General features: G+C 51.6%; 4 protein-coding genes across 4 annotated transcripts, besides 2 other annotated features; 2 read left to right on the top strand and 2 right to left on the bottom strand.

Moving 5' to 3' along the window:
• Window positions 1–1,285: 1,285 nt before the first annotated feature.
• Window positions 1,286–1,374, bottom strand: a tRNA (tRNA-Thr).
• A 735-nt stretch (window positions 1,375–2,109) lies between these two features.
• PODANS_5_12120 (uncharacterized protein) lies at window positions 2,110–2,970 on the top strand (the record flags this gene model as incomplete). Its single annotated transcript, XM_001904441.1, has 1 exon — window positions 2,110–2,970. One exon carries the CDS (start codon window positions 2,110–2,112, stop codon window positions 2,968–2,970), a length of 861 nt encoding a protein of 286 aa, XP_001904476.1.
• A 351-nt stretch (window positions 2,971–3,321) lies between these two features.
• Window positions 3,322–3,428, bottom strand: a tRNA (tRNA-Ile).
• Window positions 3,429–3,684: 256 nt separating this feature from the next.
• On the bottom strand, window positions 3,685–4,299 carry PODANS_5_12110 (uncharacterized protein; the record flags this gene model as incomplete). Its single annotated transcript, XM_001904440.1, has 1 exon — window positions 3,685–4,299. One exon carries the CDS (start codon window positions 4,297–4,299, stop codon window positions 3,685–3,687), a length of 615 nt encoding a protein of 204 aa, XP_001904475.1.
• A 963-nt stretch (window positions 4,300–5,262) lies between these two features.
• PODANS_5_12100 (uncharacterized protein) lies at window positions 5,263–10,361 on the bottom strand (the record flags this gene model as incomplete). Its single annotated transcript, XM_001904439.1, has 5 exons — window positions 5,263–9,125; window positions 9,187–9,355; window positions 9,409–9,696; window positions 9,761–9,811; window positions 9,885–10,361. Coding segments are annotated over 5 exons (4,848 nt in total), but the record flags the coding sequence as incomplete, so codon positions are not given.
• Window positions 10,362–10,830: 469 nt separating this feature from the next.
• Window positions 10,831–12,585, top strand: PODANS_5_12090 (uncharacterized protein; the record flags this gene model as incomplete). Its single annotated transcript, XM_001904438.1, has 4 exons — window positions 10,831–11,119; window positions 11,186–11,299; window positions 11,423–12,290; window positions 12,369–12,585. 4 exons carry the CDS (start codon window positions 10,831–10,833, stop codon window positions 12,583–12,585), a joined length of 1,488 nt encoding a protein of 495 aa, XP_001904473.1.
• Between the last annotated feature and the right edge of the window lie 198 nt (window positions 12,586–12,783).

Here is a 12,783-nt window from a genome sequence, read left to right as displayed (position 1 = left end):
GGTCCGGCCGAATGTTGAGAGTTAAATCGCAACGGACAAAAAGGGGGACAAAAAAGTTCAAAATTCTCCCAACCGGGCGGGATTGGGGGCATGGTGGACCTGGGATCGGGGTTTAGTACGAGGCAGGGCGAGGTGACATGGGGTGTACCGATTTCCAAGCCGCGTTGGACAGTGTCAGACTCTTCATGATTGGTTGCTGAGCTGCGAAGGCTAGGACACAAGTTCCAAACAGCGGCTTTGAAGCCGTTTGAAAAGCAGTGTGTTCGTCAACGGTTATCATCACTGGCGTACGGACGGCGTCTTCCTGGACCCTGAAACTAGTCCAACGATGCCAACAGCCTGTTTCATTCACAAGAGAATATTGCTAGCTGTTCTACTTTAAAGAGATGAGCCAATTGAGTGTGTACCTGCCAGCCGTCCTGATAAACAACAGCGGGGCAGTCCCGCAAACGTGGGGATGGAGCTCCTGTGGTGGAATGGATCGATGACATCACCGGCGCATTTGACACATGAGATTTTAGGCGCGAACAGTCAACATTGCATCGCCAAAACAACAGTTTCTTGCTATCATAAGGACAAATCCTCACCATAAACAGATTTGCTCGTGCAAGTTCCGAATTTGAGAGGGTTAGCCAAGCAGTGCCAGTGGGCTGACAGTCTGTTGGTTGTTGGTTCCAGAAGATGGTGTCATTGGCTGGGTGCCAAGTTGTCGCATTGGGAGAAGGATTTCAGGCACCCAGTATTTTCCCAGTGCGATCTGACGCGCGTATCGATAAGACGCGACATGAACCTTTTCTTCGACTGATTGCCGCTCTCACGAAGGCCTGGGGAAGTCCAAAAGGTTAACAGAGATATTTTACCGCCTTCACTGGCCATTTGTGCTGTCTATCGAGAAGTCAAAGTTTACACCATCCTCACTCGGCTTATCCACCAGATGTCAGCACTAACAAGTTGAAACGGGAGGCTTTGCAAGGACATCTCCACTCGCCTTGCCGTCCTCCGTGGCTAGCTCGAGAACCAAAAACCTCGTATCAACAAGACTGCCGCCGGTGCATTCTGGAAGGGGTGCCGTCGCTGATCCACAACAGTTCGGCGGTAATGCACGGGCCATACTGGCCGGCCCGGCTCCGTGCGCACGTCCCATCCGCATTTTAGGATCGGATTCAAAAATATCATTCCGCCACGCCTGTTAACTTGAATTTTGGAGGTAAAACAAACGTGACCGGACGGAGGAAAGGTTTCTCCCCTAACTATATAGGCTTCAAATACCAAAAGGTAAGGATTATGCCCCCACGCGGGATTGAACCGCGGACCTCATCATGTCAAGTCGAGATGTCTTACGAGTGATGCGCTCTACCACTGAGCTATACGGGCTGAATTGAGATGTCAGCTGGTGTTGGAACTTGAGAACATTTCGATAGCAGGGTTTCCCCTCTCAGCAAATGTAGACCTTTCAAGATTGCGAACACAGGTTTGAGGTTTCCCATCTACTTGCTGAAGACCTGTCACAAATGGCTCCACCTACATGCTCTCCAACCGCACACACACACCTCGACACTGGGAGATGCAACTGGCTCACCACCTCACTCTGCTGTGCACACTCTTTGCATGTGCCAGCAACCACCTGGCGCGGTGAAGCGACCGAGTCGGTAATCATCCAACCTGGCGATATCTTCTTTTGGTCAACTAATGACTGGTCCAACTCAAGTCTCACACTGACCAGGGTGGCTTTGCCGTCTCAAGTTCTTGTTGGGCCCGGCTGAGTTCTTGGAACATGATCCACCCGGCCCGGAAAGGCGGCCCCACCCCGACCACCACCGGCTTCAGACCCACTCCGCGGACTGGATCTCGCATTCATGAAAGTGCCCTCCTGTGGTCATTCCCAGGCGCTGTCACTGTGGTCTCTTGCAGCCGCTTCTGGGTGACCGAGCTCCGCCGCGGGGCGCATGAAACCTCACACGAACCACTTCCAACATGCTTCCTCTTCTGGGCATGGCAAATGGGATATAAGTCCCGTCTCAACTCCCCCACCTATCTGAAGTCCTCGAATCTCCAGTCCGTCCAAGCCCACATACATCACTCATAAAATCACCAAAACTCGGTATCAAAATGAAGCCCGGTCCCGCCCTCGACGTGCCCGGCCCTCACTCCCTCCCCAACCGCTTTGCCGTCCGCAACGCCGGCCGCGGCCTCAAAATCACCGGCTCCAACTACAAAGCCCCCCTTCACTACCTCTCCAAACACTCCTCCACCCGCGACACCCTCCGCCTATCTCTCCACACCACCTCCCACAAGAAAGACAACTCCCCCGCCCTCGTCTCCGTCCACAAGCATCAACACCGCAAGTCAGGCTGGACAGCAACCACCCAAATTGGCAACGTCAAATGGACGAGCACCCCTGCCCAAGGCGCGGAAAACTACCAAATCATCCTCCACCGCACCAACGCCCACAACGAAACAATCGACATGCCCCAGACCAGTCAGGACATCTACCAGTTCCGGATGAGAATTAATACCCGAGACGAAGTATTTGAATGGATTAAGGCAGATGCCTTGACGCAAGAGATAAGGACAATCTGCAGGAGGGAAAACCCTATTGTCAGTACTGGTATGACCAGGGAGAAATCCCCTCGGATGGGGGCAGGGGGCGGGTATTACCTCGTGAGGGTCACAGGACGGGGTGTCCAACCCAAGGGTAAAAAGGGGGAGGAAACACCACTCGGTTACGACAAGCAAGGCCGGGAAATCGTCGCCTCCTGGGCGTACGCGAGGAATTTCGGGTGGGGGAAGCCAGTGTTCTTCTTTCAATGGTGGGGGAGCGGAGCAACGGGGGAGTTGGGACAGGACTTCACCCGGGTTGCGGCCGTGACGGGGGCGACGTTTTATCATGAGGAGGCGTTGAAGGCGGCGGAGAGGCAGAGGCAAAGGCAGAGGCCTAGGAATAGACGTCACGGGGGTTTCCATCACTAGGGGGGGAGCACATGGGAATCACGAGTTTTTCATGGAACTTGGAAGATGAATCTAAGGGATCATGTGGGGAGGGATATCGCTGGGATCTGGGGACGGCGTTTGGGTGTTGTCTGCTTAGGATGTCACGCCGCAGCACACGTAATGGAGACTTGCAACAGAGGATGATCAAGGCCTCGAATGCTATTGATATATATCTGGGTTATATTCAGAGCCTTCAAAATATAATAATAATATATACACCCTTGGAGGTCTTGCTCTTCACTGCCGACTTTGCAAACTCTAGCTTTAGCTACTCAATGTCTCCATGATGTAGGGGCTAAAATCATTGCAAAAAGGAAAGACAAAAACTATTAGTCCCGCCGGGGTTTGAACCCGGGTATCCGCATTGATCATGACCGTTAGCCGTGAAACGACTTAAAGGTATAAGAGCGAAATCTTAACCACTAGACCACGGGACTGTTTTCCTTTGTTTGATGATATCAATTGGCAGAGATTGGGCATATCACGCCACTTGGCGTGGTACGGTGGGGGCACTGCAGGTAAGCATGGGGAGGAAGGTGGTAGGCAAGTTTGAGCCACCGGGTAGCCACGGGGTAGCCACGTGGCAGAAGACTGGGCCTGCTGCATTAGTTGCAGGGCTTGGAATTGGTCTGGAGACGACAGTGAAACATCAAATTCTGTGGAAAGGTTGAGTGCATATTTGACAATCCAGCTTCATGTGTTTGATGGCCTTTTCCTTTTCATACACCAAAGGACTTCAAAGCGAGAGCACAAAAGAGACTGACCGCCGTCCACAACGATATCTGCCCCAGTGATGTGGCTTCCCGCTCGACAAGCAAGAAGAACCACAGCACCACACAGCTCCTCCCGCTCGCCAATCCTCCCCATCGGGTTCCTGGCCAGCCAAATCTTCTTCACCTCATCAAGTCCCTCTCCCTCGTTGAGAATGGTGTTCATATAGCCGGGGCTGATGGTATTCACCGTAATCCCATACCGATCCCACTCCACAGCCAAAGAACTCTTCATCATAATAACAGCCGCCTTGGAAGCGTTGTACCCAGCCTGTAGCTGCGGGAAGTTCACCCAAGTGCCCGATATGCTCGCCACCCGAGCAATGCTGCCCCCTGTTTTGGCCTCCGCCATTGTTTTGGCAACGGCCTGAGCAATGATTAATGACCCGGTGGTGTTAACCTCGAGAGTTTGCCTCCACGAGTCTATGGAGTGCTGCATAGCATGCTCGCTCACACAATGCAGACAAAGTTGGCCAATATCGTGATAGGTCCGAGTTCTGAACAACGGCGGCCACTGCCTTCTCCACAGCATCAGCATCAGTGATATCGACTTTGGTGAATGTGATCTTGGCAAAGGGGAAGTCAGAACTGAACTGGAAGATGACGGGCTTGGCTATATCTTCTGTGGCGGCATCGAATATGGCTAGTTTCTGGAGTCCATGTTCAAGAAGGGCTTTGCTGGAGGCAGCATTTAAATCGCCTGCTCCGCCAGCTACGACTGCAACTCCGGAGACTCGGAAGCGTTCGATGGCTAGGTTTGTATCGGCATTTCCATCGTGCAAGTCGGACGGTGTCGGAGCTGGAGAGCTTGGAAAACGGAGTGTAATTGATGGGATAGCCCTTGAAGTCAGATTTGAACGTTCGGCCATTGTTTTGGTCTGTGTTGTTGGACGAGAGATATGAAGGTGAATATCGCCGCGCCGAAGGTATGAGGTAAGGTAAGTTGTTGATGAGGGAGAAACCAAGGGTGAGAAGTGCAACAGGCACAAGGCCGGTGAGGGGATATGTCAACGCCGGCATTATCGGGCGGGATTAGGATGTCCGGTTTGCGGCGCCACACAGTCCATGAAACTAACATGTTCAATAGATCATCTGCTTTTAATATCGATGCATCTGGATGTTTGGCTGTCAGCTATCTGGGAATAAGAGCGGGGTCATGCATGTCAGAATGAGGACAGTTGATAACTGTCCACTAAGGGTTTCCACGTCTGGAGAAGATAAACGTGATTCTTTTCAGCGAGGATCTTTTGAAGCGACGATCTCTCGAAGCGCAGATGTCCGTCCACGAGAACCACTAACTTCGAACAACTCACCGCACCACACTTCTGGACAATAAGAGGCAGGAGCCGGGTATTCGGCAAAGTCTTGGAATATTTGATAATATTACCGAACGAGATGGAAATAGAGTTGTCATGACTCGCGTCAACGTTACTTTCAGCAACTGTCTATTTTATCCCAGATATAGGGTCATTCCGGCCACGATGCCGTCCTCAATCATGCCTCAAAACCCTTTCATATACCTCACAATCGCCACCTCGCCATTCCTCGCCACCAGCAATACCCCTCGTCGACTTATGACCTGCAGCGTAAGAGAAGAGTGAACCCAATCGCTAGGGAGAAAGAAATGCTGCTTCACTGCCTCCCCTACTGCGAGCTGATGGTGATGAAGAACCGCTACCGTGCAGATCCAACTGTCACAGTCAATGAACGCCAGTTGGTCCTGGACAAATCCAAGAATGTGACGGACTCGACTGCTGAGGAGGGGTGACAGTTTCGTTCGTGAGAAAAACTCATTGTTTATATGGAGGAGGTAGAAGGCATTGCCTCTGTCTCTCGTGGGGTGGGAGGATCGAGTTTGGTAAAGAATGTACTGAGCGTTGGTGGGCTGCCAAACTGCTGTAATTATTTCTAGTGGGACCTGGGGTGGTGTTGTTTGTAGTGTCGAATGGGATGGGGTTTGTGAGGTCGGTGTATCGGGAGTATCGCCTTTTTTCTCGTCATCATTGCGGTCCTTGACAGCCGGCATCTCATATTCCAGCTCCTTCTCATTTGTCAAGTCAGCCCAAGCATGGACGCAAACTCCCTCTGCAGTCAACCGAATAAGACGAGCCGAAGTATCAGGATAGTTCAACCACCTATGGCCGGCCACGGACTCCCATCGCCTCCTACACGTCTCAGCCTTTGCCTTCACATCCCATACACGGACTGACGAATCTGTACTTATCAACAACAGAGTTTCATCCCGGTTGAACAGCATCTGTGTCACCACATCCCCTACCCGCAAGTCAAAAACCGGAAACACGGCCCATTTCCCATCCTCCTTGACCCTGAGCCTCTTCACCACGACCTTGCTAGAGTCATCAGCTGAGGCAATGTATCGCCGGGAGCGCGACCATTCAATCGCGACAACCTCAGAAGTGTTCTCGTGCTTGTATGCCTTCCTGACCACTGCGCCGTTTTTCAGGTCATGGATGTTGATCGACCCGTCATCGCGGCCAACACAGAAAAACTCCTCGTGCTCGTCACATACCAGAGCTGCAATGTGTGCATCCTGTTGCTGTTGTTGCCTCGTACTGTCGACGGAAGGTGAGGAATCCAAGATGCAACGCGTTTCATGACCAATCACATCTGGTGAGATGAGAACATCCGGTGCCCACACATTACATCCTGACCCCCGAACATCGTAGATGCGCTGGCCGTCAGGACTGAAACGAATATCACGAACGAACTCGTCCGTCCTCAGCTCATAAAGCCACTGCATAGAGGGAAGACTCCAGAGATGGATTGCTCCATCATTATTGCTGGTGACGAGCAAGGTGCCCTGGCTATTGATGGCCATTTCCTTCGCCCCGGTGTTGTTGCGCTCAATCTGGTCGTCTTCTGCGAGATCCCACACAAGTACCGTGGTGTCTTGGTAGAGGATGTAGACGATGAAGCCGTCAGGGGACCATATTATCCTCTCAGCTGAGTTGAACATCCCTCCCCCGTTCACCTCTACATCTTTGTCAGTTCTGCGCACACAAAGCCGCGGCCTTGCGTTTCCTTCCTGTGTCTGTGAAATATCCCACAAAGCCACAGGTTGACCAGGAAATGCGATTGCTATCTTCCTTTGGTTTGGGCTGAGAACCATCAGCCTAGGGCAACTCAGCTGTGGCACTTCGCTGAAGGCCACGGTGAAAGATAACCCCTCCTTTGCAGTTTCGAAGTCGTACAAGGACAAGGTGCAGTCATCATAGCCGATCAGAAGCTTGGTATCAGCCTGCGCGAAGGCCAGGCTCACGGTCCGCGAAGGATTGGTCTTGGGGACCTTGTAGAGAAGCTTGCCGGTGGCTAGTTCCCAGACGTAAAATGTGTGCCGTCCCGCCGTGGCAACCAGCCGTCCACTGTTGTCAGTTGACAGCAGCATGACCCATTCGCCATGCTGCAGTCCCCTAATCTCTTGGAAGGTGTCCTTGTCCCAGACATAAACAACCCCGTTGTAAGAGTTGAGCGCAATGAAGTAACGCCCAGCACACCGAACAGCGGATAGAATCTCGTCTTCTCCAATGGTGATGTGCGCGAGCCTATCGTCCCATCCTGTGGCTGTTAGGCCTTTCACAGACAGAAGTGAGCTGGCTCCTTGGCCATAAGTATGCGACGTGACAGATCCCTTGGGGCATAGTGATGGGACGTTCTTGTATATGGACGATGGGCTTCGGAGGAGATTCGATCCAAACTTTGCAACGATGTGTATCAGATCGGTCATCCAACCCTGCAGAATAGAGCTTTCGGTGGTGGACTGCTCAATACCCGTGACACACAAGCCTTCTACGTCCACCTGTGGCTCCAGTCGTCTTCGACCGGCCCATGTGCTAAGATGACGGACTGCGGTAACCACAAGGTCCAACCTGCGAGAAAGAGCCAGGCCGTGGACCCAGTGCAGAATGTATTTGTTGCAGAAGGCTTCCAGAGCTGGTATCAAATCGGAGTAACTGGTCCTTGCATTGCTGACGTGATAGGCCCAGTGGCTGATGGCGTACCGTAAGAGAGGGAATTCGGGATACAGTGCTTCGAGTCGATCTGCGGAGATATGTTCTTGTTGGCACGCCGAGAACCTGTGTCGCCACTCATCCTGAGATAGGAAACGTAGGCACCAAATGGCAAGACGTCCATGGCCACTCTGTTGATCAATGGCTGCAGCCGAGCCTTGGGGTGATGCATGGAGGAGAAACTCGCGCGCAGTGGCGTGAATGAGTGACACTCGGCCTTCGTTCACACGGACGAACTGGTCGCAAACCTGCTCAATTGATTCCTCGAGCTTGAGAAAGCCATCGAACTCGGGTTTCAAGGCCACAGAAAGCTGGGATATGGTTAAAGGTTTGTAGGAACAGCAGACCCAGGTCAGAATCCGCAGAGCCAGTTCTCGTGGCCGCGCCGATTGACTTTCGACCTTCTCCATCATTCGTTCGTATGTCCCGTGCATTCCATTTGGTACATCCCCCAAGGCAATATCGATATCAGCCAGCGTATGCCAGTTGTCCCGCAAGGTGTCGAGTGCCAACTTTGTCCAGAGGAAAGATCCTTCCGCCCCTTCAAGTATTTTTTTAATCACCTCTTGTTGAGAGAGCTGGTCCGAAGTAAAGAGTTCCCTCGCTATCGTCAAGATGTAATGCTCGATGTCGCCCCGTGTCTGTTCAGCAGACACTTCTATTAGGCTCCCAGCTCCAATTTTGGTGGTCAAAATTGCCGTCAGATTTCTTTGTGGTCTGCTGATAAACAGTATTTTGATGGTTGTTCGGCACTGCATGAGCATCAAACGCCGTACAAGAAAATGTGGCTGGTTCGCCTCATCCAGACCATCGAAAACCCAGTGCAGCGAGTGCCCGAAGTCGATTGGAAAGATGATGTTCTCGAAAATAGTATCCCAGATACGAGCAAAGGTTTGCTCTGCAGCTGAGAAATTCGTGTCTCGGTGGAACTTAATGAGTCGTCCAGCAAGAGGTGGATGGGCAATGGCCAACTGCAGGGCAATCGCTCGAAGACACAAGGACAAGTCCCGTTTCAGCGGGTCACTCTCTGAAAAGAAATGGTACTGGCAGTTCGATTCATGAAGAGTTTGCTGGATATGGTCGATGGTCTTCGCGGCAAGTGTCGACTTTCCTGTTCCTGGTAACCCTACCAGCCACAGGACGTGCGGTGATTGGCCCGATGTATCAATCCATTCTGCAAATCGTGCATCCCTTCGAAGCCACTCACATGAGCCTGGAAGGGCGTCAGCCAGGTGATAGTCAAGCACCCGTCGAATATTCCCTTTAACCCCTAGTATTGACTCGAGCATTTCAACGTGAGAGGTGCCCTGTTTGTGAAGGACATTGGGAGCTATTGCTACAGGGTATTTGGTATTAGTCGGTGTCGCAGTCGTGAAACCAGAGTGGGCGCCACTGACTCGAATGGTGGCTTCCGATTCCTCGAGTCAGTTGCCTTAACAAATCTACCACCAAAAGATAATTGGAGTCAAGGCGGCTTCGGTATTTGCAAATTGTATGATGATCTGCATCAAGCGGAGCAGAAACCTCTTTTGGGTAACCCAAAATACCCGAGCCTTTGTCGACAATCTGTGGCAAAGACAATTCAGCATCTAGAAACCGCCGTCGGGGAATAAGCCTACCATTCTCCTTAACCCTGGAGAGAGCCTGGTCTGTTGTGTTTCATACAGGGAAACAAGTTGCCAAGGTGCACAGATTACACGAAACTGTTCGTTGATATCTTCGATGGATGTCGAAGATGGATTCAACTCGGCAACATAAACCTTAGAAGACGATCCGATAACTGAAAGCATGCTGTTGAGGGTAGCCGCGTGCGAGGAACCCCTGTGAGGAGTGGACAAGAACATAATACCATGAACTCGGGCCACCATATCACAATATTCTTCATCATTTTTGCCAAGAAGGAGTGCCTTGAGTTGGGTTTCATCAGCTATACTCGACGGCTAAGGTGGCCATCATGGGGATTGATCGAACCTTTTTGACAACCAGTCCCCCCATAGAATGTGCTACAAATACTATTGGTTTCTGTGTCGGTGAATTGTTCATCATCAGCAGGGTGCTCAGCCTAAAGGGGGCAAAGGGGTAAGCTGAGGCTCACAGTTCCAATAAAAGCAGTGTCCATTTGTCCATATGCTCTCATCCTGACTAGAAGGCTTTTGGAAAAGTCCAGGATGCTTAGAGGAGTCCCCGACTCGCGGAAATTTGCATTGTAACCGAATGAGAATACTCGGTAATGAGATAAGGACTCTTCATGGCGGAGCCAGGACGGCCAAAAGATAGCGGGATCGCGATTCCACGACCATGTCCGACGGGAAGAACCGCCAAGGCCATGGACGAAGATGATATCGCCCACAGAGTTTGTCGCATCATGTATCAATGTGAGACCGAATGGATCTGGGTCCAATGCTGGTGGCTTGACATGAAAAGACGTTCGGAATTTTTGAAGCTGTGGGGCAAAGACGTTGTCAGCTGATTGGGCATTAAAAGGGTAGGGGCCGTACTTGCCATCTCTGTAAGTTACCTGATGCAATAAGAAAGTTCTTGGGCGAAAGACGTGTTGATCATCTGGAGACAGTCAACCTGGAAGGCTTGGTTGAGTTGAAAGAGGGGTCCAAGGCAGCTGCACCTTCCGGCTATTTTCTGTCAGAATAGTTAATTGGGCCCACTGTTAAGGAATTACTATCTTGGCGGTGGGACCTGAGCCACTAACTCACCCTCGTGCAACCCCAGAATTGACACCTTTTTGGACCCCATATACGATTTGACATCTTCTGGCTCGGATTGGCTGCCTTACCAGCTGCCAACAGGTGCCATGCACATTCATGGAGTTCTGCGCTCAAACTGTCACATCGAGTCAAAGGCTGGGCCAACCTGGCATCATCAAGTGCTGGACCAGGTCTGACTTGAGATGCTGCGATGATGAGGTACTCAATGTGGTACTCACCTTTGATATTGTGGGGCAGGTGCACGTCGAGTACTGCTCACCTGCAGTTTGACCCCGCCCTTCCGGCCTTGACAGATACCTTAGACATCGATCTCACCATATGAATATCATTCAGATGATGGCTTCAACCAGTGAAAGCGTCGGGCCAATTGCTGATATCCGTCTGCAACTTATTTGTCTCGGTGGGTACGACAGCTCGCCTGTTTTTCAGTACATCGACATCACTGACTTGAGCCTAGGCTCCCTACGAGCAACCAAGGCCATTGCATGGACCAGCATCTTCCCATATGTTTATTTCATGATCGGCTCTTTCAACGAAGTCCCTGATGCGCAGATATCCTTTTACGCTGACCTCCTCATTGCAATATTCACCTTTTCCGAATTCCTCAGTGGCATGATCTGGTCCCGCGTCAGTGACAAGATCGGTTGAAAGAGATGCCTTCTCATCGGTTCAGTGTGTGGCATGATAACTTCAGGATGGCTTCGTATTTCACATTCCATAGCCAGTGCTGCCGCATCGAGGGCTTTTGGTGGTCTTCTCAACCCCAACACCGGGTTAGTTCCAGCGTGTACTGGTGAGGTTGCAAGAAAGGATGGGCAAAGAGGTTAGCTCTGAAGCAACATTAGAGCTATTGAATGCTGACAAGACAGGGGAGAGAAGCTTCTGCTTTGTCCTTTGTGACGTTTATTAGGTCTTTGGAATATGTACGACACATGGACAGCTTGTGGATACTCCACTCAGAAGGCCTGCCTGGATCTAACCCATATCAGCAATCTCATCGGCCCAGTTCTTGGAGGCATGTTGGCAGAGCCAGGCAAAAACTACCCGTCGGTGTTCCCACCTGGTTCCATATGGACAACCTATCCATTTTTGCTACCCAATCCCGTGGTAGCGTCTCTGCAGCTGTTTGCGTTGATCTTCACCTCTCTCTTCCTAGAGGAGACGCACCCGGAGCTCCGAGAAATTCCGGACTGGGCCCTTGCAGTAGGCCGTGACATTGTTGGAAGGCAATCCTCGCACGGGCAGGAGTATGACTATGAGATGGTTGACGCTAATCAGGAGGGCTTTGAAAGTTTAGAGATACTTGACAATACCCAGCAAGAGGATGTCAGCAATGTCTCTGGCCACGAAGACGACAAAATCATACGTCCAATGAGAGCCTTGACCAAGCAGCTCATCCTCCAGACTCTGTCCGTCTCTCTCCTGGCCTTCCACAAAGTCTCTTCAGATGCCATCATGCCTGCCTACCTCGCGGCTCCCCCAGACATTTCAACACAGAAGCTGGCCGGTGGTTTCGGGTACCGTGGTCCAACAATAGGCTTCATACTCCTGTCTCATGCCATAATTGCAGCCATCGCCCAAATACGGTTCGTGTCGTGGTTTATCAACAAGATGGGGCCACTCCAGGCATACCGTGTCGTGCTCTGCGCCTACCCGGTCGTCTACACCTTTACACTATTTCTGCCTGGGACTCTCAGTGACGTCCAGCACATTGGCGCTAATGCTGGTCGTTCTGGAGTTGTGGTTCAACGTTGTGTTGTCATCGATTGGGTACATTTGCTCGACCATTTTGTATGTCTCCTGGTAGTCCGGCTTACCTCAAGAAATTGGGACTGACCCGTCTGACGAACTGCTAGAATCGCTAAAACCACATCAGCCGAACGTTTCCTCGCTCGAACCAATAGCGCAGCGGCTTCATTTGGTTGCCTGACACGATCGGTAGGCCCGCTGGTCACGGGAAAGGTCTATGAAGTCGGTGATCGGATAGGTTTCGCGGGACTCGCGTTCTGGGTGCTGGCTGCAGTGGCGGTTGCGAGTGGTGTTGAGTCATTGTGGCTCAGGGATCAAGTATAGTGCTGCCAGCCCATCACAGGAGCAATGTCAAACTGGCATTGCTTCAAGGAAAATCGTTGCCAGAAACGGGACCCAGTTCATGTGCGACTTTTGGGAAGAGCTGACATCGAAATCATCAAAACGCTCGACTTTGGTTGAGTACCCAGGTGGTGTGACTGCATTCGCGCTTTGACGATGCTCCTCATTGAGGGACTCGGC

This window comes from Podospora anserina, chromosome 5, assembly GCF_000226545.1.
Source record: "Podospora anserina S mat+ genomic DNA chromosome 5, supercontig 7".
Taxonomy (NCBI): Eukaryota; Fungi; Ascomycota; class Sordariomycetes; order Sordariales; family Podosporaceae; genus Podospora; species Podospora anserina.
Note: the sequence above shows the minus strand (reverse complement) of the source record. Positions and strands in the feature narration are given on the sequence as shown.